This window comes from Podarcis liolepis (assembly GCF_965112155.1).
Source record: "Podarcis liolepis genome assembly, chromosome: 4".
NCBI classification, from domain to species: domain Eukaryota; kingdom Metazoa; phylum Chordata; class Lepidosauria; order Squamata; family Lacertidae; genus Podarcis; species Podarcis liolepis.
This window is the reverse complement of record NC_139558.1, coordinates 10577047-10599881: the sequence shown is the minus strand read 5'-3', so window position 1 is coordinate 10599881 and position 22835 is coordinate 10577047. Positions and strand designations below refer to the sequence as shown.

General features: G+C 41.5%; 1 protein-coding gene and 1 long non-coding RNA gene across 51 annotated transcripts in view; one reads left to right on the top strand and one right to left on the bottom strand.

The window, feature by feature from the left end:
• Window positions 1–22835, bottom strand: part of LMO7 (LIM domain 7) — a 150686-nt gene that overhangs the window by 20854 nt on the left and 106997 nt on the right. For 9 of the 50 annotated variants that reach the window (XM_083501020.1, XM_083501056.1, XM_083501023.1 and 6 more), the window contains 9 exons: window positions 20602–20719; window positions 18380–18522; window positions 16821–17250; window positions 15879–16220; window positions 10275–10389; window positions 6001–6162; window positions 4832–5019; window positions 3315–3372; window positions 1386–1442 (listed from right to left, as the gene is read on the bottom strand). In XM_083501020.1, coding sequence (XP_083357146.1) covers window positions 1386–1442; window positions 3315–3372; window positions 4832–5019; window positions 6001–6162; window positions 10275–10389; window positions 15879–16220; window positions 16821–17250; window positions 18380–18522; window positions 20602–20719 — 1613 coding nt within the window. Of the gene's footprint in view, window positions 1–1176; window positions 1219–1385; window positions 1443–3314; window positions 3373–4831; window positions 5020–6000; window positions 6163–10274; window positions 10390–15878; window positions 16221–16820; window positions 17251–18379; window positions 18523–20601; window positions 20720–22835 lie in introns of all 50 variants that reach the window. The other 41 variants (XM_083501058.1, XM_083501033.1, XM_083501038.1 and 38 more) reach the window with 9 other exon arrangements.
• LOC310706074 lies at window positions 6172–9353 on the top strand. Its single transcript, XR_014525640.1, has 2 exons — window positions 6172–8080; window positions 9099–9353. It is a non-coding gene; the product is annotated as an uncharacterized lncRNA (long non-coding RNA).

Here is a 22835-nt window from a genome sequence, read left to right as displayed (position 1 = left end):
TTTAATACTTTATATATACACAAAATAAAGTATTGGGATTATGGTGGCAGACTGCAAATAATTGTGTAGAGGTTGTTATCTCTTCTGGTCTACTGTATAGGAAACGTTTAACAATCATTTCCCATCTGCAACACATGGGCACTCTCAGCAGTATTTGTTATCGAGGGAAGATACGTATTTTTACTTATTAGTGACAATAAAGTCTCTTTGCAACAGCTCCACCCTGATCGAAGATGAGCGGACCCTCACATCAGATGACAAACATGCGATAAAAAGATGAAGTGGAAAATTCTAAGGAAACCAGTGAAGATAATAAGACCACGTTCCATACCTGTCCAGCAGTCTGTATTGTGAAGCGCATTCCATGTTCGGAAAAGCCCTACCTGCGCAGCCAGAGAAGCTGGGGGATTGAAATGCACAGGCAGGCCAAGGCCTCCCATTCTCCCCTCCGTTGGCTTTGAAAAGAACTTATAGAGGAATATGCCGTCACAATAAAGGATGCTTGACAGCTACGCTGAGACATTGCAATTCACTCAGCAGTATATCACTAGGACAAACCATCCAAACAGAGTCAAAGAGAAGCATTTTAATATTTTGTACTTATCAAAGGGACATATATATTCAAGGGAAAACAGAACTTTTGTGATACTTAATGTTATAATAAATGTGAAGTGCCTTAATCACTTCAACACATTCCATGTGCACAAAAAATACTGAAACAGGAAGAAGCAAATTACTGAAGTGAAAATGAAGGAGGTGAGATGCAACATGCAAAGCACACTTGGAGAAGCCTTAGAGAATTGTGACAAACCATTCACAGCCGAGACACTGTCATTTGGATTCTTAAAACCCTTTTCCAAAGTATTTTGGAGCCGTAAGATTTGCTCATGGTTATGGAACAGGCACTTTGTAATTAGCTACTGCATACTAATCTGCCAATTTTTAATAAATCTAAATCGCATTATGAATACATTCAAATTTGACTGCATTTCTCGAGTTGGGAATTTATTGTAGCATGTCTGCTGCTTTGCTCAGCGTAATGGCATTTTGTAGGAAAGCTGCAAATCCGAACAAAGGTTTCTGTACTTCACACTGCTCCCCAGTGAGAAGAGCGTTTGAACAAATATCAGAAGTGTAAAAGGTTTGAGATACAGAGGAACACACAAAGCCCATTACCACAAAGGTAGACCCATGAATTGTAAGAAAAACCTGATGACCCTAAGGAAAGAATGGAAACACATTAAGCTAGTTTGGCATGATGGCAACAATCAATGACTAAAGAAACTTAGAACCCAACACCAGAGACTTGTTAAGAAGAATGTACATTGGGGAACAATTTCATGAAAGTACATGAAATGTTAGCTTTTGGGGTTGTTGTTTTTTACCTTGTTCAAAAAACTGTGATCGCCTTTTTAAGTTTTTCAAAGAAATGGGTTCTGTGTCTATTTGAAAAAAAATATGAAGATACAAAACAAGTCAGTGTGGTGTGGTCTGGCTTTATTTAATATCTGTCCAATGGATAAACACTACTCAGATCATCCAACTTAAGTTGCATTGAAACAAACATCTTGCCAGCATAGTAGCCTATGTCACAGGAATGTGTTTACCAAAGTACAGTGCTCCTACTCTATACAGCATCTTTCAGTGTTCAAAATTTCAGCAGAGGCAGAGCTAGGGCAGTAAACGAGATTGCTGGGAAATGAACAACCAGAAAACCTGGACATTGATCTCTGTTCGTTTCATTGGGTGGCCTGGGATAAGTCATTATCTCTTGGCCTGAACAACTTTACAGGGTTGCTGTAATATACTTCCACATCGGTGCCCTGAACTCCTTGGATGAAGGGTGAGATAGAACATATACAGTGGTGCCCCGCAAGACGAATGCCTTGCAAGACGGAAAACCCGCTAGACGAAAGGGTTTTCCGTTTTTGAGCTGCTTCACAAGACGATTTTCCCTATGGGCTTGCTTTGCAAGACGAAAACGTCTTGCAAGTGTTCCGATTTTTCCCCGCTTCCCCCCCTTTTTCTAAGCCGCTAAGCCACTAATAGCCTTTTAGCCGCTAATCCGCTAAGCCTTTAATAGCCACTAAGCCTTTAATAGCCGCTAAGCCGCTTAAAGGGTTGCAAGACGAAAAAACTGCTAGACGAAGAGGCTCACGGAACGGATTAATTTCGTCTTGCGAGGCACCACTGTAGTAATATCGTTAAATGTTGTCCTGTAGGGTCTGGATGGGCTTCTTGCTCAGACAAACGTTTCGTTCAATTCTTTAGTTATTTATCATTTTGTACATGCTCCTTCTATTCTGCTTGCCTTTTTAGAAAGCTCACATCAAACAAAACAAATCTTAAGTAAGTGCCCTGAGCTCATGACAAGCATCAGGTGTCCTTAGATCAGCAAATGTGGTGTCTTCTTGCCAGTGGAGAGTTCACTTCAATTTCTATGTGCTGCAGGCCGGAGTTATAAAAATGCCTTCTTAATCTAACTGCATGGGTATAGGCCAGACTTGAGAAACTCGGGCTCCCAGATATTGCTGGACCACAACTCCCATCTTCCTTACCCACCAGGACCAATGAGGATGATGGGATTTGTAGTCCAACAATATATGGGGTTCCAAGTTTGAGAAAGGCTGGCATAGGCACACAAAGCTGTTGCCATCAACACACCACTGAAATAAATGGAAACTGCAAGGGAAACTAAGCTCTTGGGCTGAAATGCTTTCTAGTTTTATATTACAGGATAGGTTTTCTCTTCCTTTGCCTTCCTCAAAAGTCTAAACTTTCAAAAAACATACACTAACTCCAAGTCTTCCTGGGCACACATAAGTTTTCACCATACAATTTTCTACACATTGAATAGACTTTTCTTTTTTCTTTCAAAAAGCATTTTACAGAGTATCTCCCTCTAAGCACACATGCACACACACACCAAAGCTCGGATTGACGTGACAGTGAAAGGCAGGTAATCCCATGAACTTGCTAGGACCTCAACGCCAGTACTGTTTAAAATTATTTCTGCCTTCCCCCCTCTCTTCTTTCATTCTTACTACACACACTCATATTGTCAGTGATGCAGAAATAAAGGAACTAGATGCCATCTTGTTAGCAGTTCTTTATATGTGCACAACGCTTCCGGAAGAGAACCCAATTTGTCTTCTGCATGCAATTATATTTATGAGCCACCTAAGAAAATTGGAAGTTCTTATATTTCAACTGTACACAACTCCCCAGTACACCATATCCACTAGGTATACATTTTCCCCTTCAATCCCAACCACTGCGTACAGCTAGCAATTGGAAAGTTCTGATGGTTTTACCTTTTTTCTCATTGGAATTTACATCTCCTTGCATTCCATTGATCTTTGTTTCTGAATCCTGAAACCAGAAAAATTAACATACTGAAATAATTCCATGACTCTTACCTTCATCCCCCACCTCCACAAAATAACTACAACTGCTTTTGACACTCCTGGTAAGCCATACAACCTGTAAAGCTAAAATAGATATTTTTGATCCTACCCCTAAAGAACTTTATTTTTATGCATATTCAATAAATGATGTAGAATGAACAATCATTCATCTAATAATCTATTACTGGATTTAAAATCTAAAAGATCTAGCAATCAGTCCATGTGCCATTATGGGCTTCTGATGCTTAGAAAATCAAGAGAAGAGATTTCGTGAAACTTGTTCCTCCATCTTCAAGAAGGAAAGGGTTATGCAAATGTTTCTCAGACTTCTGGCAGCCAAGATAAGTTTTCCGATTTAATACTGAACATACAAGATGGTAACTGGCACGCAGACTGATTTGCTTTGTTGCAAATAACTGGCTAGTAATTTGCTTTGTTGTTGCACTAGGAGAAGATGAATGATCCAATGAATGAATGGACAACCAGGAAATTGAGAGCTAAATTTGTGGTTCAACTATGAATTGTTTTTGGTTTTTTGGTGGTGGGCTTTTTTTGGATATCTGTTCTGTGAAGGTTTATAGATAAATAAAATTACTGCCTATCCTATCCAATGCAGTGCAAGAGATGCAGTAGGGAAAAATTACCTACCTGGATGGGAAGAAAGCAAGGCCAGAACAGAGAAATTACATGACAGCAGTGAGCAGATGCCTCTATGGGTATTTACGTTGGGTTCACAGGAAACTCCAGTAAGGAAAAAAAGTTTCCTGCAGTGTGCTAGCACTTCTCTCATAGTGTAATAGAACGACTGACTTATGCTGACAGAACATGCAGTAGAAGTATCTGGCCACATCACTTTCACATGTCCTAGCACAAAAAGTTGCTGGCCTGCGTCACCACCTAGCTAACAATAGGACCTGGACTTCTGGTCAACAGGCCAAGACAACATTTCTTCATTAATTGAACCTTGGAGATGTTTAACTTTCATTAAGTGAGTACTTTCTAAAAGGTAAAGGTAAAGGGACCCCTGACCATTAGGTCCAGTCGTGGCCGACTCTGGGGTTGCGGCGCTCATCTCGCTTTACTGGCTGAGGGAGCCGGCGTACAGCTTCCAGGTCCTGAGGCCAGCATGACTAAGCCGCTTCTGGCGAACCAGAGCAGCGCAAGGAAACACCGTTTACCTATTTATCTACTTGGACTTTGACGTGCTTGCAAACTGCTAGGTTGGTAGGAGCAGGGACCGAGCAACGGGAGCTCACCCCATCGCCGGGATTCGAACCGCCTACCTTCTGATCGGCAAGTCCTAGGCTCTGTGGTTTAACCCACAGCACCACCCGCGTCCCTTGAGTACTTTCTAGGCACTGTTTAATGTTGCTGAGAGAAGAAATGCAGAACCTCTTCCCAAATGCAAGCATAGGCATACTTACATCATTTTGAAAATTGTTGTGCAAGTCTTTTTGTGCTGATATGCTTTGACTTTTGGCTGAAGTGCTGTCCACAGATGTCGCATCAATCCATTTGTTCTCAGGTGTACCTATAATGTTGGTAGCCATACTGGTGAGATTGAGGATTTTGTGCCTTGCATATGGCAGGGAAGGCTGGTCTTTGCCCCAGTCTGATTGGCATGTGGAGATCAAAAAATTGAAAAGTAGACAGGGAAGATGTCAAAGCATAAAGAAAAAGACTTAATGAAAATACATCAAAACCAAAACACACACAAAAAAGACAGGAGGGACAGATGAAGTAGAAAGTGAATTGGAATTTGTATGTGTGGAAATTGGTTAGGGCTTTTTATGAACAGACCGCCTTCCCCAAAAAAGCAAGCATTAGTCAAAGGCAAGCACAATGAACAATAGCAAGTTTACTAACTTTTATTCTTCAAATACAGGTGCAGTGGTGCCTCGCAAGACAAACTTAATTCGTTCTGCGAGTTTTTTCGTCTTGCGAATTTTTCGTCTTGTGAAGCATGGTTTTAACGGTATTAATGGTTTTAAGAAAAAGGAAACAAACTCGCAAGACGTTTTCGTCTTGCGAAGCAAGCCCATAGGGAAATTCGTCTTGCGAAGCAACTTAAAAAACGAAAAACTGTTTCGTCTTGCGAGTTTTTCGTCTTGCGAGGTACCACTGTATACACTACAGTGCTAGACTATCTGGACAGAGAAAGGACCTAATTGCAAGGGTTTGGTGTGGGGAATAGATCACATGGATGCTCTTCCAGGAAACAGAACCACAGAACTAATAATAAAAGTGCTGGATTCTTTCTGCATCTCTCTGACAAGGTCAGGAAAATCAGTATTTCTGAAGGCTGGGGGAACAAGAAACCTACGTGGATATATTTCTCCTTGAAAAAAGTTATCTCCCGTTTAAGAAAAGTAGACTTGCTAATGCAGATTTACACAGCTTTAACACATGCAAAAAACAACAACCCAAAATTAACAGCAGCAGGAGCTGTATTTACAATAAGCAGGTTCTGCCAGGAAAAAGCTGTTGCTGCAGAAGGCTGCAGAAATAAAGGACTCATCCATCCCAACAAGTTCGCAGGCAAAGAACAGACACCTTTCAGGTCACGCAGAAGTCACCCCAAGGAAAAGCTCACCCTTCTTGCCGTATCGCCTAACATCCATGACAAGGTTTCCGGTTTCTAGTGAGCTGCCGATGGCTGCTTCCCACTGACTCTGGTCCATACCTGAAACCTTTGTGCCATTGAGAGTAAGGATTTCATCCTCAACATTCAACTGGCAAAAGTCTGCTGGGCTACCTGGTGGTGATGGAAAGATGAGAGCTAACTTGTAATGTCAGAAACATGGGGCAGCTAAATAAAAAAGGAACTCACTCTAATTTTTTATGTTAGTTTTAAGACTTATTTTTGGTATGTTTTATCTTGGTGAGAGCTGCTGCGAGTGCTGCGCTGCCTTGGAAAGACAACGGGGCGGGGGGGGGGGTTAGAAGCCACTGAATAACTACCAGGACTTGTCATTCATATTTAACATACAACATGTCTTTTCTTGTGCCTAAGACATGACTAAGCTGCTTCTGGCGAATCAGAGCAGCGCACGGAAATGCCGTTTACCTTCCCGCCGGAGCGGTACCTATTTATCTACTTGCACTTGGACGTGCTTTCGAACTGCTAGGTTGGCAGGAGCAGGGACCAAGCAACAGGAGCTCACACCATCGTGGGGATTCAAACTGCTGACCTTCTAATCAGCAAGCCCTAGGCTCTGTGGTTTAGACCACAGCGCCACCCGCGTCCCGCCTAAGAACTGCTTCTATGCAAATAATTGTTGGAGTGCACCTTTGGGGGTGAAGTCAAACCATTGGAGAGTTACAGGGCCTGCTGTGGCTGTAGATACTGGTATGGAAGAGACATGTTTTGTTGCAGCTGGGGGCAGATGAAGGCGCCTAGACGTGGTGCTACAGGTGTACCATGGCGTTAAAAGTGTGGATTAATTCAGAGACACAAGAGGTACAAATAATCATAATGACTCAGCATTATACAGCCTTTATTGATAGTTAATTGACATGACTAGAATAGTTTGGTATTTTTATAGGCGTAAAGGTTTGTTGTGAATACAAAGCCAAGCAGTTAAGGTGGTGTGGCAGTTTCTTGGTTTTGCAAATTGTGAACAAGGATCTCTTCCTCTCCTAAATTTAAAAAAAATATGCTAAAAAGGCAAAAGCAACAAATGATCCTCCATAAATCTAATATGCCACCCTATCAGACCCGCCAGAGAATCACTGCTGTTTTGCAACTTGTTATCTATGTCGCCTGTGAACATTTTAAAAACACACTCATATTTCCTCTGTTTACACTGGTTTTCAACCATGTTGCTAAGCACAGCAGAGAAGTGTGAACACTTCAGAGCACTTTCCCACCCAAGATCAGGAGCACTTGCCAATATCGGTTCCAAGTTAAAAAATATGAGATTTTTTTTAAACAGGCACCCTTAAAGGGGCACTCTTCCATTGTCTCCCGAGACAGACGGATGCCAACCATGGTGAAATTTTAATAACCTTTTCTATCACCAACCCCACACCTGCTTCCCATCTCCCCCCCCCCCAAGGGGCTGACATGTGATGTTACTCAGCTTTATTCTAACTCAGGCATGTCCAACTTTCAAGAAACTGGGTTCTACTCCCACTGTAAATAAAACTGGCAGTGATCTACCAAAATTGTCAATGTTGTTGAGCGTTTTTTAGGTGGCGGGAGGGTACTGAGATCTACAACGGTCTACCTTTTGGACATCACCTGCAACACTGACAGTAAACTTGCCTGACCAACTTTACTAGAATGGAGACCTGAATCCAGGGTTCTCCTGCCCAAGTTAATGCCACACTGGCTCTAAAGCACATTTCAGGTTTTAATAGAGAAAGTTCCAGATGCAACATCCAGCATCTTCAACTAATAAGGTCTCAGACAACAGTTCTGCGAAAGACTTCTCTGCTCAGTGCTATCCAGCAGAGCCATTCCATGTTGTGAAGGACCTTTTACATCATGGCAAGCAGACGTTACATGAGGTCATGGAACCCTATTGTGACCTATTTGCAAAGCACTTTGCAGATAAAATTACTTAGATCAGCTCTGACTTGAACTTCGCAGGAGTCCAGAGGAATTTTGGATTAGAGAGTCTGTTTGTCCTGTTTAATTGGATACCTTTCAGCTGATTGGCTGTGAGGAGGTAGGCAAAATCTCTGGAGGGGGGGGGAATGGATTCAATGGCCCATTATCTTAATTGTTGCTTATCCTGTATGATAAATCAACTGTCTCAGCTTCTGTTGAGCCAAGGACACTATAAAATGCCTCCCTTTGGCCATAAAGAAGCAATGATATGACTTCTGTTTAGCAAACTATCTTTGGACCACCTTGAAGCTGAGTAACTATAGTTCATTGTCTAATATGGTTACTTCGAGACTGGGCTACTGCCATGCACACTATATGGTGCTTCTCTTGATACAGAAGCTGCAGTTAGCATAGAATTCTGCAACGCAATTGCTGACAGAAGTGAGACATTGTCAGCATATAACACCTGAGCTCAGAGATCTGCGCAGGTTGTCAATTTGTTACCGGGTCAAGCTGAAAGCTCTTCCCCACGGCCTGTGCCATCTAGCGTTCTGTAAAGATTATCTTTTTCTCCATGCTTCTTAATATATGTATGAAGCTGCTGAGAGAGGTCATTAGCTTCTGGGCTGTATTCAAGGCACTGGCCATTCAGGGTTTTATAGGTTGAGATATTTCCTGATGTGGCTTCTACTCCAATGAATGACTTGCCAAGTGAGGTTCAGGAGGCCTGTTGCTAGGCTGCTTTTCAGGAGGCTGGCAGAGAATTGTCTTTTAAAAGAGGTTTTTGATTCAGATAGCAAAAAATTATAGGTTTTTGATAGCAGAATCTGGATGGCCATTTATGATCTAGCTGAGATTCCTACATTGCATGGGGTTGGGATAGATGAACCTCGGGGTCCCTTCCAACTCTACGGTTCTTTGATTCTAAGATTAATGGTGCATTTTGGCCAGCTCAGTTTGTTGCTGGAATTTGCTAAACAGGGTGTATGCCGTTAATTCATTAATTTGAATGTAAATTGTGGCGCTTTGGCAATTCTGTCTATTTTTATTGCTGTTTGTGCCACTCTGGGTTTTCTTGAAGAAGCAGTAGGGACTGGACTTTTAAAAGAGAAATAATAAAAATTATTCTGCTTTAGGCCTAGAAGAGCAGCTATCAATATGTGCCCACAGCAGTGGGCAAACGAACCAACAGCCTGACTTGGAGGGTGACAAGAGGGTGACAGCTGCATGCGTTAAGATTGCCGCCTGAATCTATAACTTCATGGCCTCTACTTGTACCAAAAGCACCACAATCAACTTTGCCTGTGCTAAGTTTCACGGATTCAGGAGTTGTCTCAGACTTGTTGTAGGTCAGACTCTGAGCTTCTTTAATTATTAAAATTTTAATCTCACTGCTTAGTAAATTACAGAAAAACCTTTACTGCTCCTTCTGCTATGGCATGCTTCATTGTTGAAGAGCTCTAATGAATTCCTTTTGGGAGGCCAGAAAGACAAGCTACAGCTTCTATTAGGGAAATAATCCTTTTTTTGTTGCTTTAAGAGTAGGGGGGGGGGACAAAGTTTTGTAAATTAATGACGCTTTACAACAAAGTAAAATCAATACTGCCGAAAAAGTGATATAATTTCTTCACAAAAATGTCATGCAAGTCAAAGAGCTGATATAAGAGACATCATTTATTTCCTCTGAAGTATTGGAAGGTGTTACTTGAATATGAAAAGTTGATAAATTTAAAATTCTAGCTCAGCTAAAGCTTACTTATTTTATTTTAATACTATAAATGATCATCATGATTTGTTACTTATATGTTATGATGTCATACATTGTTTTGTTTTTATCACAAAAGGAAATAAAATTTATTTATTTTTTAAAAATAACCATCATTATTTTATTCAAAGACAACTAAGAATTTATTGACAGTATTGTCAATAAGTTTAACTACATAAAAGACAAATCTTACCTTCTTCCTTGCATGCAAATTATTTTAAAAACTGCAACACATCTATATGAGAAAATTAATGTGGTGCAATATAGACCTAAAGACTTTTTTGGGGGGTGGGGGGGACATTATTTTCCTGGCTGCTACTGGAGAGCTACAGCTGACAGCATAATCAATCACACATGCAAGTAAGAAGAACACAAATTAATCTTAGAGCATTCTCTCTCTACCATTCCCAACAGTTTTTGTTTTTCCAGCAGCCTTACCACCCAAATTTGCAACCTGAATTCTTCAGATCAAGTTAGATCAATTGCTTGCCTTCCAATTAACTTTCTCAAGGCAAGCACATTAAGAGTTTTACATGGGAATTTTTACCTTCTTCTATTGACTTCACGAAGACTCCAGAAGGATCCTGGTGCACTGCAAACCCAAAACTCCGACTGCTACCTGGTCTCTGGTTTATACTGATTCTCATATCACTGTACTGGTCCTGAAAAAAAAAATTAAATAGAACATGATACTGCAGTATCTGGTGTCACAGGCTCCTACATGGAGGAAAGTCTATCCATTAAATAGGTGAGGCAACTTACAATGTGTGCTCTGGGCTTTTAAATTATCTATCAAGCAGACAGAAGTGTCCTCTGCACTAAAAAAGAGGCTAGCTAGTGCTTTACTTTGGCAACTAATTTTAAATGTTGCATTCGTATAAATACTTGGGCCTTGCTGATAAGACCTATTAAGAGGTGCTTCAGCGGACAGAAAGTTAACCCTTTGATACGCATACCAGTGATGACAGGTAGTTCAATTGCTCAAACAACTACGTTTTTACTTCTGCCTCTTGCATTCAGCAAATGAAGTCTAACTCAAGATTAAAATTGCTCCAGGCACATTTGGTGGTGAGAGACCCCCATTCATATGTCTCAATAATCCATGTGTTGACAGAAGCTCCTTTGGTAGCCATGAATATGTTTTGTATTTGAAAATAAGCTGCATTTTCACGATACAAAAACCAACACACACATACGCCACAACCAACCAACCAACCTACTTCACCAAGTCAGACAGGTAGCAACATGATCTAGAGGCCTAAAGACAGCATCTTAAAAAGCAGAGACATCACCTTGCCAACAAAGGTCTGTATAGTTAAAGCCATGGTTTCCCCAGTAGTGATGTATGGAAGTGACAGCTGGACCATAAGAAGGCTGATCGCCCAAGAATCGATGCTTTTGAATTCTGGTGCTGGAGGAGACTCTTAAGAATCCCATGGACTGCAAGAAGATCAAACCAATCCATTCTTAAGGAAATCAGCCCTGAGTGCTCACTAGAAGGACAGATTGTGAAGCTGAGGCTCCAATACTTTGGCCACCTCATGAGAAGAGAAGACTCCCTGGAAAAGACCCTGATGTTGGGAAAAACTGGGGGCACAAGGAGAAGGGGACGGCAGAGGACGAGATGGTTGGACAGTGTTCTCGAAGCTACCAGCATGAGTTTGACCAAACTGTGGGAGGCCGTGGAATACAGAAGTGCCTGGCGTGCTCTGGTCCATGGGGTCACGAAGAGTCGGACATGACTAAATGACTAAACAACAACAAGAGGCCTAAATTTGAACAGAAGAAGAGCTTGCCAGATCAGGCCGGAAGCCCTATCTAGTCCAGTATCTTCTTCTTACAGCGACTAACCTGATCTGTATAGGAAACCCATAAGCAGAACGTGAGTGCCATAGCACCCTCGCCACCTGGGGTTCTTCCTAGCAACTGGTACTGGTCTCCAACAGTGGAGGTAGAACATAGTCACAGTAGATAGTAGCTACTGGTAGTCCTATTCTCTTTTTGGAATATGTGTGGTTCAATACACCCCAACTATTACAGAAATACCAAAACATTAGCACACCTCTCCCCCAAAGACTGGAGGATTCAAAGCTGAAAGCATTGTCAAGGAATAAATTGGTTTAAAATGTCTGGGAAAATCCGAGAGTATGGCAGCCCATATCGGAAGTGTTGACCCCCCCCCAAGCTCAACAACTTTGGCCAAACAAACAAACATTTATACCCCACCCATCTGGCTGGGTTTCCCCAACAACTCTGGGTGGCTTCCAACTGAATATTAAAAACAATACAGTGTTAGACATTAAAAACTTCCCTAAACTTCGGTTGTCTTTTAAAAGTAAAATAGTTGTTTATTGCCTTGACATCTGCTGGGAAAGCGTTCCACAAGGCAGGTGCCACAACCGAGAAGGCCCTCTGCCTGGTTCCCTGTAACCTCACTTCTTGCAGCAAGGGAACCACCAGAAGGCCCTCAGAAATGGACCCCAGTTTCCGGGCTGAACGATGGGGGTGGAGACGCTCCTTCAGGTATCCTGGGCCGAACATGTTGCTGGACAAGATAAGCAACTGGGATGACCAAGCATCCTATGACCAAGCATTCCTATGAATGACACCTCAGTGTCCGGGCTGGATGATGGTGATGGAGACGCTCCTTCAGGTATACTGGGCTGAGGCCGTTTAGGGCTTTAAAGGTCAGCACCAACACTTTGAATTGTGCTCGGAAACATACTGGGAGCCAATGAAGATCTTTCAGGACCGATGTTATATGGTCTCGGCAGCCACTCCCAGTCATCAATCTAGCTGCCGCATTTTGGATTAACTGCAGTTTCCGAGTCTCCTTCAAAGGTAGCCCCACGTAGAGTGCATTGCAGTAGTCCAAGCGGGAGATAACTAGAGCATGCACCTCTCTGGCAAGACAGTCTTGTACAAACCTGAGACTTTTCTGTGGCTGCAATGTACCCTTACTGTACGAAATGGAAAAGCAACACCTGATGCTTTTGCCTCTGGCTGGCTGCATATCCACTACAGGCATGTGGCCCCCAGAAGGCTGCCCATGAGGCGATGTGGCCCTTGGGCTGCAAAAGGTAACCCACCCACTTATTTACACAAATTCCTTTCCTGGCCTATCCTAAAGGTGGCATTAAAGCACAATGGCAATGATGAAATGGATAAACATATTCACAGCCAACAGAGAGCAAGCCTGAATGGAAAAGCCTTAAGGCAGGGCTGGGGAGCCTGCAGCCCTCCAGATGTTGTCGGACTACCACTGACATCATTCCCAGCTAGCGTGGCCGATGGCCAGGGATGGTGGGAGTCCAGCAACACCTTCCTCTACCTTAAGGGGAAAGGGTGTTGATGTTACAGGTTGGGAGAAGATAAATATAACCAAGTGGAAACATTTAAGGTAAGAGTAAACCCTTGCCATAAAGTGTAGTCTGATTTCGAAATCTCACTGAACGCATTTAAATGCAAGCTCCCCCAATCAATGTGTGCTATCTTTGTCTAAGCAGCAGAAACAATTCTAGTCTTGGGGTATTATTTAGTGCATTGAATTGCACCCAGGCTCAAATTTCTGCTTCCCAGAGGCTCAAGTACAAAAGAATTATTGCCTTTTATTCAAACCGTACCTGCATTTCAGCAGCTAAATAGGCAATCAACAATCTCCTTGCAACTTTCAGAATAGGTTGACTGGGAATAAATGTTTGTTCGGAACAAAAGGAGAGGGCTGTTGCCTTCACATGACCTTCCCAGAGGCATCTAGCTGGTCACTGTGGGGAACAGGATGTTGGCTCAGAGAGATCTTTTGTCTGACCCAATGAGGCTGTACTAAATATGTGGGGTAAAGGGAAAGGGGAAATGCACAGAGGCTAGGCTTCCCCATCTTTGAGGTCACATCCACACCAAACATTTAAAGCACATGGCTTCCTACAAAGAATCCTGAGACCTGTAGTTCACCCATCCCAGAGCTGCAATTCCCAGCACTCTTCATGAACTACAGTTCCCATGATTCTTTAAATGCATAGTGTGGATATCACCAGGATATGCATCACTCAAGACACCACTCTCTGTTATCAGTGCTTCTCCCCTTTCATTATACCTGCATTTATTGTACTAGTTGGGATACATATTTCAGATGCTTAGAATTGCAAAATGAATTACGCTGATTTGGAAACCTATTATTTGGCTTCCCAAATGACAATCAATTGTAAGAAAAAATGTTAGAAAAGTTAGGAAAGGGTTGCATTAAGATTTGTTTTAAGATATGGGTTGAAATGAAAAAAACTTTTTTAAAAAGCCACACCTAGGGATTAGACAACTGTCTGGGAAAGTTGCCTCATGGATCAACATCCCAGGGTCTAATTAACATTTCCTTGCTCTAAGATAAATAATACTTATAAGGAAAGTAAGGAATGCTACTCACTAAGTGGATAGTCATTAAATGTTGCAAGATACAAGGGTACCAAAGTTCTGGCTGCTGACACTAATTTTACATTTCTAAGTGAGGAATGATGGGGACACAACAGCTTCTGTCAGTATCATTAAAAAAACTCTAGTTTCTGAAGCTGGAATTAAATCACTTTCGTATCTTGCGAGACTGCAAACCCATAGCAGTGGGGCAAGTTCAAGCTCAGAAGAATTATACAGCCAAGTGATGTTTGTGCTATAGCATTTGCCATTAATGAAGAGACATTCTGGTGTTTGGGCTGCCATACGTCCGGATTTCCCCGGACATTACCGGGATTTCAAAGGTGGAATTGACATCTAGGGGAATTTCTGAAAGGTGGCCTCTGTCGTGGATCTTAGGCAAGTCAATCGAAAAAGTGCGGGCTTTCTGGCCTTCTTGTACAAGAAGCTCAAGTTTATCTACAAAAAAATTGGGGTGTCCTGGTTTTTACTTTTTGAAATATGGTAACCCTACAGCTGTTCAGTTTTCTTTTACCAATGGGAACAGCTAGGAAGACACCATCAAACAGCACACAAGCTCAGACATCTTCTCCCATGCACATGTGCTTATTTAGTCTGCGGATCAAGATGTCAGCATTTGCAGAAACAGTTTGAAAAGAGAATGATGGAAGGAGATTCACTTCAAAGTTTAGCTGAACAGTTCATGAGCTGGGAGTAGCAAGAACAAGATAGAGAAAAATAAAAATGGAAGGTGAACAATACTTAGCAAGTTTATAAACAAATGTTCAAAGCTAATCTCTTCTTAAGACATTTGCCCTTCCAGGATGGAAATGTACTATATTATTAAACTGACTGCAGGGGGAAAGTCAGATAATCCGCAACACCTGGTTAAAGTGTTGCAAATAATTGTGAATGCAGAACTAGCAGAACAAGCCACCCAACAATTGCATGTTTATATTACAAACTGGAAACTAATTTCAGGCCCACATCCGTCAGGACATCAATAAGAAACACAAAGTGTCTTGGGAAGATGAATGAACCTACTGTTGCCTTCAGTAATTCAGGCTTCAACCCAAACACGGCAGTTTCAGTTATTGTTTATCTATTATTTGCCCTAAGAATTTCATTATGCTGCCTTGCTAATGCCACCTCAATCTTTTTTGTGCAGGTTCAGTTGAAACACTTGCAGCTTGACTTTCCTGCCTTGTATCTTGCAAGTGACTTACGAAAGCAGTAGAAACACCACTAAAAAGCACAACTAAACCAGCTGCAAATTTAACACATGGATCAAAGATTAACCACCAACAGATGAGTTCCTTAATTTAGAAAATATGGACCATTATCTTTAATTTGCTGCCATACTACTTCTAGAAATTATTTCTACACCTGCAAAAATCCAAAATCCTCATGGAAACTACTGACATGGCCCTACTCCCCCCAAGCCACTATTCTAACTTTTCTGGAAGGGATTTACTAGCAGGTAAATTTACTAGCATGCATTGTGTGTGTGTGTTGAATCTAAATAACTCTACTCATCAGGCTAAATCTCTCTTGAACTGCCCTAGCCAATACTGCTGCCTTATTTTCCATTCTGTATCTGAAAGAACTTCCTCCTATCTGAGTCTCACCTGCCAAATGTAAAATTACAGAGACCATGCATCTCCTCCTGTGCCCACTGCTCCTAGCACACCAACAACAACAGCCAACAAAGCATTACAATGTGTAAATGCTAGCATCTCTCCATACTCACTTGTGCTCTTGAAACCTCAGTCTCTGGGTGGCTTGTTTGTTCTGCTGCTGAAGACCCAGCTGCAACTGAGTCATGGGTAGTATGATGCTCTGATTTAGGGCCCAAGTGATTAACACCTGCACCTTCGCTCGCAATGGCAGCATTCTCTGTAGGCGATTGTCTTGTCTTTGTCTTGTCCTCAGCAGATGAGTATCTTGTCCAAGTCTTGTCCTCAGCACTTCTTAGGTCACTTATAGATTGGCTTTGTCCAGCTTCTGGCTTAGAAAGTGAATTGCTGGTGAATGCATACTGAGTTCTCTTGGACACATCTACTTCTCCATTATATTTTGGGGCGTCATCCATCTAGGAAAGGAGGTAGTAGTTGGTGGTTGGTGGTTTTTTTTTTTAAAAAAAAGATTATTATTTACAATTGGTTTCAACATGTCGCCCTAAATGTTTGCCTTCTTCCTCATGTTCTCTCAGGCCCTCTGCCCGCTACTGACTGGCATCATCAAGTAGATTTCAAAAAGTAAAAATTATATAGCTTTGGTCAGAGTAAAATATTCAAGGAATAAACTGCCTGTGCTGCAGTATATAAAGGTAATTAAATTAAACCCTTTAAAATCATGAGTTGGGGTAGCCTGACGTAACAGAGACACAGATCCACTGAAAAGAAGCAGCACAAAATGCATTTATTGCTCTGTTCTCCTTTAGCAGCAACTTCATTGTCTGTTGCAAGTCTCTATGAGGTAAAACAATTTAATATCATTTCCCCCAAAATATTAGTTTATACAGAAACATCTGTCTATATGTTTTAGGCACTAGACCAGGTAACTACTCATTGTCACTGCAACACATTTTTAATCATTTCTACATGGTGGGGGGGAGAGTGAAAGCGCCTTTGAGTTTATTCAGAAGAGTTACCCACAGAGACATTAGGAAGATGATTTTTATTTTTTTTACCGTAAATGACCTAGGAAGTGATGAGATTCCTCTCGAATGGACACCAAAGGGCCTAGGTGTAACCACAGACGTTAGTCTGGCCGTATCGGTTTTCTGGTAACTTCTTGGGAGAGAAGCTGAAACCCGAGCTGACCCAATTGGTGCATTTACTGAATGATATGTTGACAAAGGGGGCTGTTGCTTTTCTTCTGCTACACTCTTAGGTGGAGCTTGAGATTCGATTCTTGCATAGCTCTCCGTTCCCTTATGGCTCTCTTGACTGTTTCCCTCATTCTTCAAGGAGCCGGCAGCATCGTTTTCAACAAGGTGCTCTTTTGAAGGCCTTGAAGGAATTTGCTCTCCACTAAACACATCGTCGTTTGACAAATACATTCGCCTGTTTTCCGCTCGATGCTCAGCGCTGCTATAGAGCCCTTGATCTCTGCCCTCCCTGAGGGGGGGAAAAGTGCATTACGACATCAGTGACATAAAGAACAGGTGGGATTTCAGTCATCATTTCGCTATTAGGTGTACTCTGAAGTGAAGACAGAACAGTGGAAAGGTTTGTGGCTATTATACAAGCTTAATCCGTGCACTCCTAAACAGAGATCACAATTCTCTCTCTCTCTCTTTACATATAGTACTATGTATATTTTCAGAATGTTAGGTGTTTCCACAAATAACCTTCTCTTTGGCACATTTAGGAAGACATTTCTTATGGCTGGGTGCCCAATATATAGTGCAATCCTGTAATGCTGAGTTCACTGAGACTTACTCTCAGGATTATGCTGTGATCATGTACTGCAGCTTGTATGTTTTATTGTGGTTCAGTGTAGGCTTTTCAAATAAAGGGTTTTATTTTAAAAAAAACTAGAGATATTTCAATACGGGCATCTCTCAGTTGCCATTTTATTTGTTATGTCTTAATAAAGGCTTAATAAAGGCTTTCATTTGCTTCTGATTCCACTGGGAACACGCCGCATTCACTCCACAGTTGAGTTGGGACAAAGACATGCAAAAGCCTTTGTCGTATTGTACCAAGAATAGCTCAGATAGACAAATATCAGGTTTTTTAATAATCTAGAAAGACGTCACCCTATCAGCTAGAAGCACAACCACAAATACTATTACCACAGGCATACTTAGTCAGAAGCAAGTCACAATGCAATCAATGGGTCTTACTTCACACAAATAGTTTTAGGATCTGGGTGCAAACTCTACTAATCATTTTAGCTTGAAAAGGCAATAGGATTGAAAAGGAATCCATAAATTTAAACTTAAATTAGAACTTAATTATTCACTCCCTTTTAAAAAAAATCTACTAAGGTGATTAACATACAGTGAAAATCATTTTATTAGCAGAAATCATCTTAATCACTTCTTAAGTACTGAAGGAATCAGTAACCATGGAGGAAAAGCTGAAGACTGAAATAAAGTAGTCACACTTGAGTGCTGAAAAGGTTTTTGGCTCCATCCTAATAACCCTTTCTACAAAGGAAGTCATTTAAACTCTGTGCAACCTACTTCTAAATAAACAGACAGAGCTGTTCGAAATGCTAAATATTGTTGGCCAACGTTACCTGTCCCTCTGCATTTCTCTCAGAGATTTGCCGCGTCTTTCGGAACTCTCAGAAGTTCTCCGCTCAATTTCTTCTCTCTCCTCCTTTTTCTTTTGCAAATCAGAAGTGTGGCTCTTACGGCGGCTTTTCCATTTTGCCAAATCCTGAGTACAAATCAGGCAAATGAACACTGCATTTCCTACAGACCTTGGTAAGAGCTACTACTGTGAATGCTCACGGATCTCATTACCTATCCAAGAGTGCTCATTCTGACTGGATGTTCTGGCGCTCTAATTTCACTCTACATGTCTAGTGTTCCTGCATTCTCAAGTATCTTCCTGCAAAATTGTCTCTAAAAGAGCTGGGCAGTGGCTGTCTTCTGTTCAGATGAAGAAGATAGTAGTCTCATGTTTAAAAGCATAAAGACTTTGCAAGGGAAAAGGAAGTACACTGTCTCAAAAGCAAATTTGTCAGGGTAAATATTTGCTCTTCCCTTTCACAACAACAGTCAATGGAGGTCTAATTTTAAAGATACTTTTGTTCAAACAAAATAGGAACACAAGTGTGTATTTTATGTTTAGCTTGTCAGAACAGTTGAGGACAGTGTTTTTTATTGTTTCCTGTTGGATACAGTATAGAAATACAGGCTCTTTTTAATTATGGGAATGACAGCTGTCTGGAAAAATGGTCCATCCCAAAATCTACCTTGGGTACCTGCATGAGGCATTCCGATTTAACAGCCTCTTGGCTCCTCTTGAAAACCATCAAGGCTGGGAATTGAATTCCCCTGCTTTTGTCCCACGGGCAACAGTGCCATCCCTATAGTCAGTTTTCGCCATTTGCAGCCCTTCGTCTTGTAGTGCAAGACAAAAGAGCTGCAAGAGAAAATATAATTCCCCTCCCTTTTCCTCAAGGAGATGTATACAGATTCTTGTCCTGTGCTATCTTGAAGTGGCCACGAACTCTAGATTCCTCATGACTTAAAACTGAATAACTGTTCATAATCATGACCAGTGGTGGACCTTGAGTTCTTAAATTCCAGCAGCGTCCTTTTCCCAAGCCAAATTCGGTGCCCCCTGCCTCTTACCTTCCATTCTACATCATAGTTGCAGCGCCCCCTGTGGTGCTCCCAAGGCTCTGTGCCCAGAAAACAAATCTAGATCTTTGGAATTGCCACACCCCTCTCAAATTAAAGGCAAGGGGGGCAGAGATTTGAAGGCAGAATAAATGGGAGTGGAGTGCTTACCTCTTCCTGTGCCCACCCATTCCTTTTTTTTTATTTTAGGCCTGAATTAGACTATTTGCAAAGTGACTGTGCGTTTTACCTGAAAGTAGGGAGCACTGAATTCTAATTGGTACCACCCACTTTTTGCTTCCCTTTGACTGTTGAAAGATCTTCATGCTGCAGGATTTGGAGTGCATCTTCAACATGCTGTTATATATTTATAAGTTAGGGGGCTTATAGGTTATAGATTCATAGGTTAAGGTTAGAGAGTATCATAGCTAATTTCCTTGGAGGAGATAGCTTGACTCATGTGTGTTTAAGATAAATCCGGGTGTGTATTTAAGATGCGTAATAAATAGACCCTGTTAATCTTTTAATTAGCATGTGTGAGGGCCCATCTAAATCAAACCCTGTGTGCTGGACCATGTGCCAGACACCCTTAATCCTGTGATGTCAACCTGGGTTCAAAGGTACTGGAGACAGCCTAATTTCCTTTGAGGTGAGAGCCTGGGGGGGTCAAAGGATCGAAGACCTAGGTGTGAGAATACAGATGAGTAGGGACTATTTGTGCATTACAAAAGAGCAAGGCTAGAACAGGTGGGATATGACCATTCTCAGGGAAAGGTAAGCAGCAGAGCAGGGACACTGCTGCTTTTGGAAGAACCTGGCGCCGCTTGGAATGTAATGCTCAGAACCCCCTCCACAGCAGGTACAGGTTATGTATATGTGCAATTAAACCATCTATCACAGGCTTCCTCAACCTTGGCCCTCCAGGTATTTTGAGACTACAATTCCCACCATCCCTGTCCACCGGTCCTGCTAGCTAGGGATCATGGGAGTTGTAGGCCAAAAACATCTGGAGGGCCGAGGCTGAGGAAGCCTGATCTATCATAAAGACACTGCAGTCTCCACTGTGCCTCTTTTTCCAAAAGGAAACACAGACCCCAGTGAAAGCTCCCGCAACCCCTGGAATCTCGCTCTGTTCGTGGAGATTGGGCTGCTGTGTGACTATACTTACGTCTTGCCATTGTTCATCTTGTTCTTGTAGCTGAGTCCTTATTCTCTGAAGCTCCTCATAACGCAACTGGCGGATCGTTTGGAGCTCATCTGCACTGACATCATTCAAGGATTTGCTCCTAGGAGTCAACACATCATTATGTTTAAGTTTCAAATGGCCTTAATGTGGAGTAACAATTACTTTGGAGAGGGAGCTAAACTATCCATTCAATAAACCGAACTGCACTTAAAAACAGCAAGTGATTACTTAAAATTATACATTTATATTGTTGGTGCTCAGATGTTTATATTTAATGACCATCTAAGAGAAGGTTTTTTCACTTGACAGGAATATGCCACAGTACACTCTGATATTCATAATATACTTTAGAACTAGGATTGTTTTGTTTATGTGGTGTCACTTTAACAGCAAATCATTTCCGGCTGTCATCACAAACAATGTCTCCCTCTTTAACTGCTTACAGAGGGCTAGACCATAAAGCCCAATATTGGCTGATGAAGCTGGAAGTTAAATATTATGGTTGTACTCTGAACAACACACACTGGGGAGCAAGTCCCATTAAATCAAGTGGGATTTACTACTCTGTAAACATACTTAGGATCACACTGTATGAAATAATAGAAACATTGACTGCACCCCAGTTACTGAATGAAGTTTAAAAAGCCTTAAAAATCTAATGTATTTGCACTTTTAAATGTTTACAATGTTTGTTACAAGTCAATGGTTTTTATAGGGGGGAGAAATTACTCAAGTCAAAAGTTTCCCCAGGAAGTCCAACAACTTTACAACTATTAACTTGGTTAAAGCAACAGAAGACCTAAATATATTACATGTAACCTCCGTTAAGGAATGGAAATTCCAGCTAAGTCTTTAGTACTCTTTCATACCCTTGCTGATTTTGGCAGCATATAACAACTTATTGTGGAGTTATCTGAATACTTACTACAAATCTAGTCCATTTCCAAAGGTCATTGCCAAAAAGCCACGAGAGACATTAGACAAGATTGAAATAAAGTCACAAAACGCTCATGCACATTGTATTCTACAATGCAGCATTCAGCTCCCAAACAAAGGCAACCTACATGCATATAATCTGATAGCATTATCTAAAGTAAACGCCAGAGCTCTCCTTTAAGCAGCATTTCAGTAGCAATCATGCTCTGTATTTTTCATTAGTTTAGTGTTGTTAGGGTATCTGCCCATATAAGTGTTTGCAAATATTTGTTTCATCCTGCTTTTCCAACAAAAATACTGTTTGCAAAAGCTGTCTGCCATGACTACAATCCCATACAAACAGTAAGAATATAGTTCAAAATACTGCTGTGCAAAGCGTATTTTTCTTTGGGACTGGGTTCAGGGACAATGGAAGGTATCGTCTTCTCCTCTCTCTCTCTCATAGCTTGCTTTATGTTGTGGATTGTCTGATAAATAATAGCTAGAAAGGAATGTCTGTTACTCATTGCGAATATTCTTTCCAGTTGGGATGAATGAGGCATCCAAAATGCTGAGTTATAGCCACCAATTTCCCAGGAAAGCACAGAAAACCTTGTCTAGTTCTGTCCCACGGCAAAGCTTGAGACAGAAATAGTATCTACAGTTCCCAAAACAGTAAGAAAAACACTACTTGTGTCAAGGCAGGAGAAAAATGGTGGATTCACTTTTTAAATCTTTGATCTTTCTCTCATAAGAATCTATGCTAACTTGATACTCAGGCGGGTCAGGATGTAAAAAAAGGACTAGTGGAAAAGATTTGCTATGGAGAGAGACTTTGATGAGGTGACCCTGCAGATCTTCACAAATAGGGCATTTGTTGGTGAAGCTACTCTTGTATAGTGTGATGAGATGCAGCAAGGTTTTGTTAAATGTTTAGTGTCATAGGCTAGAAAGATGCAGGATTAAGCCTATGACCAAGGCCGCACTCAACACTTTCTTACCTAAAGATATAGGGTTGAAAGAGACCAACAAGGAATTGATCCATCTGACTGAGTAAGTTTGATGGAGGTCAAATCCCCTGCCTTGGATGAGAGAGTTGGAGACAAAAAAGGTGGTAGGATCAGTTCTTGTTCTTTGTATAAGAACAAGCTGACCTTTGGAATAAATGCTGGATTGATCTGACTATCGTTGTGGAAGTTACACACATTTTCTCTCACAAAGAAGGCTTCCAACTCAGATACTCTGTGAGCTGTTATAGCTATCGAGGGGGGAGGAACACTTCCAGAGATAGTAGCCACCTC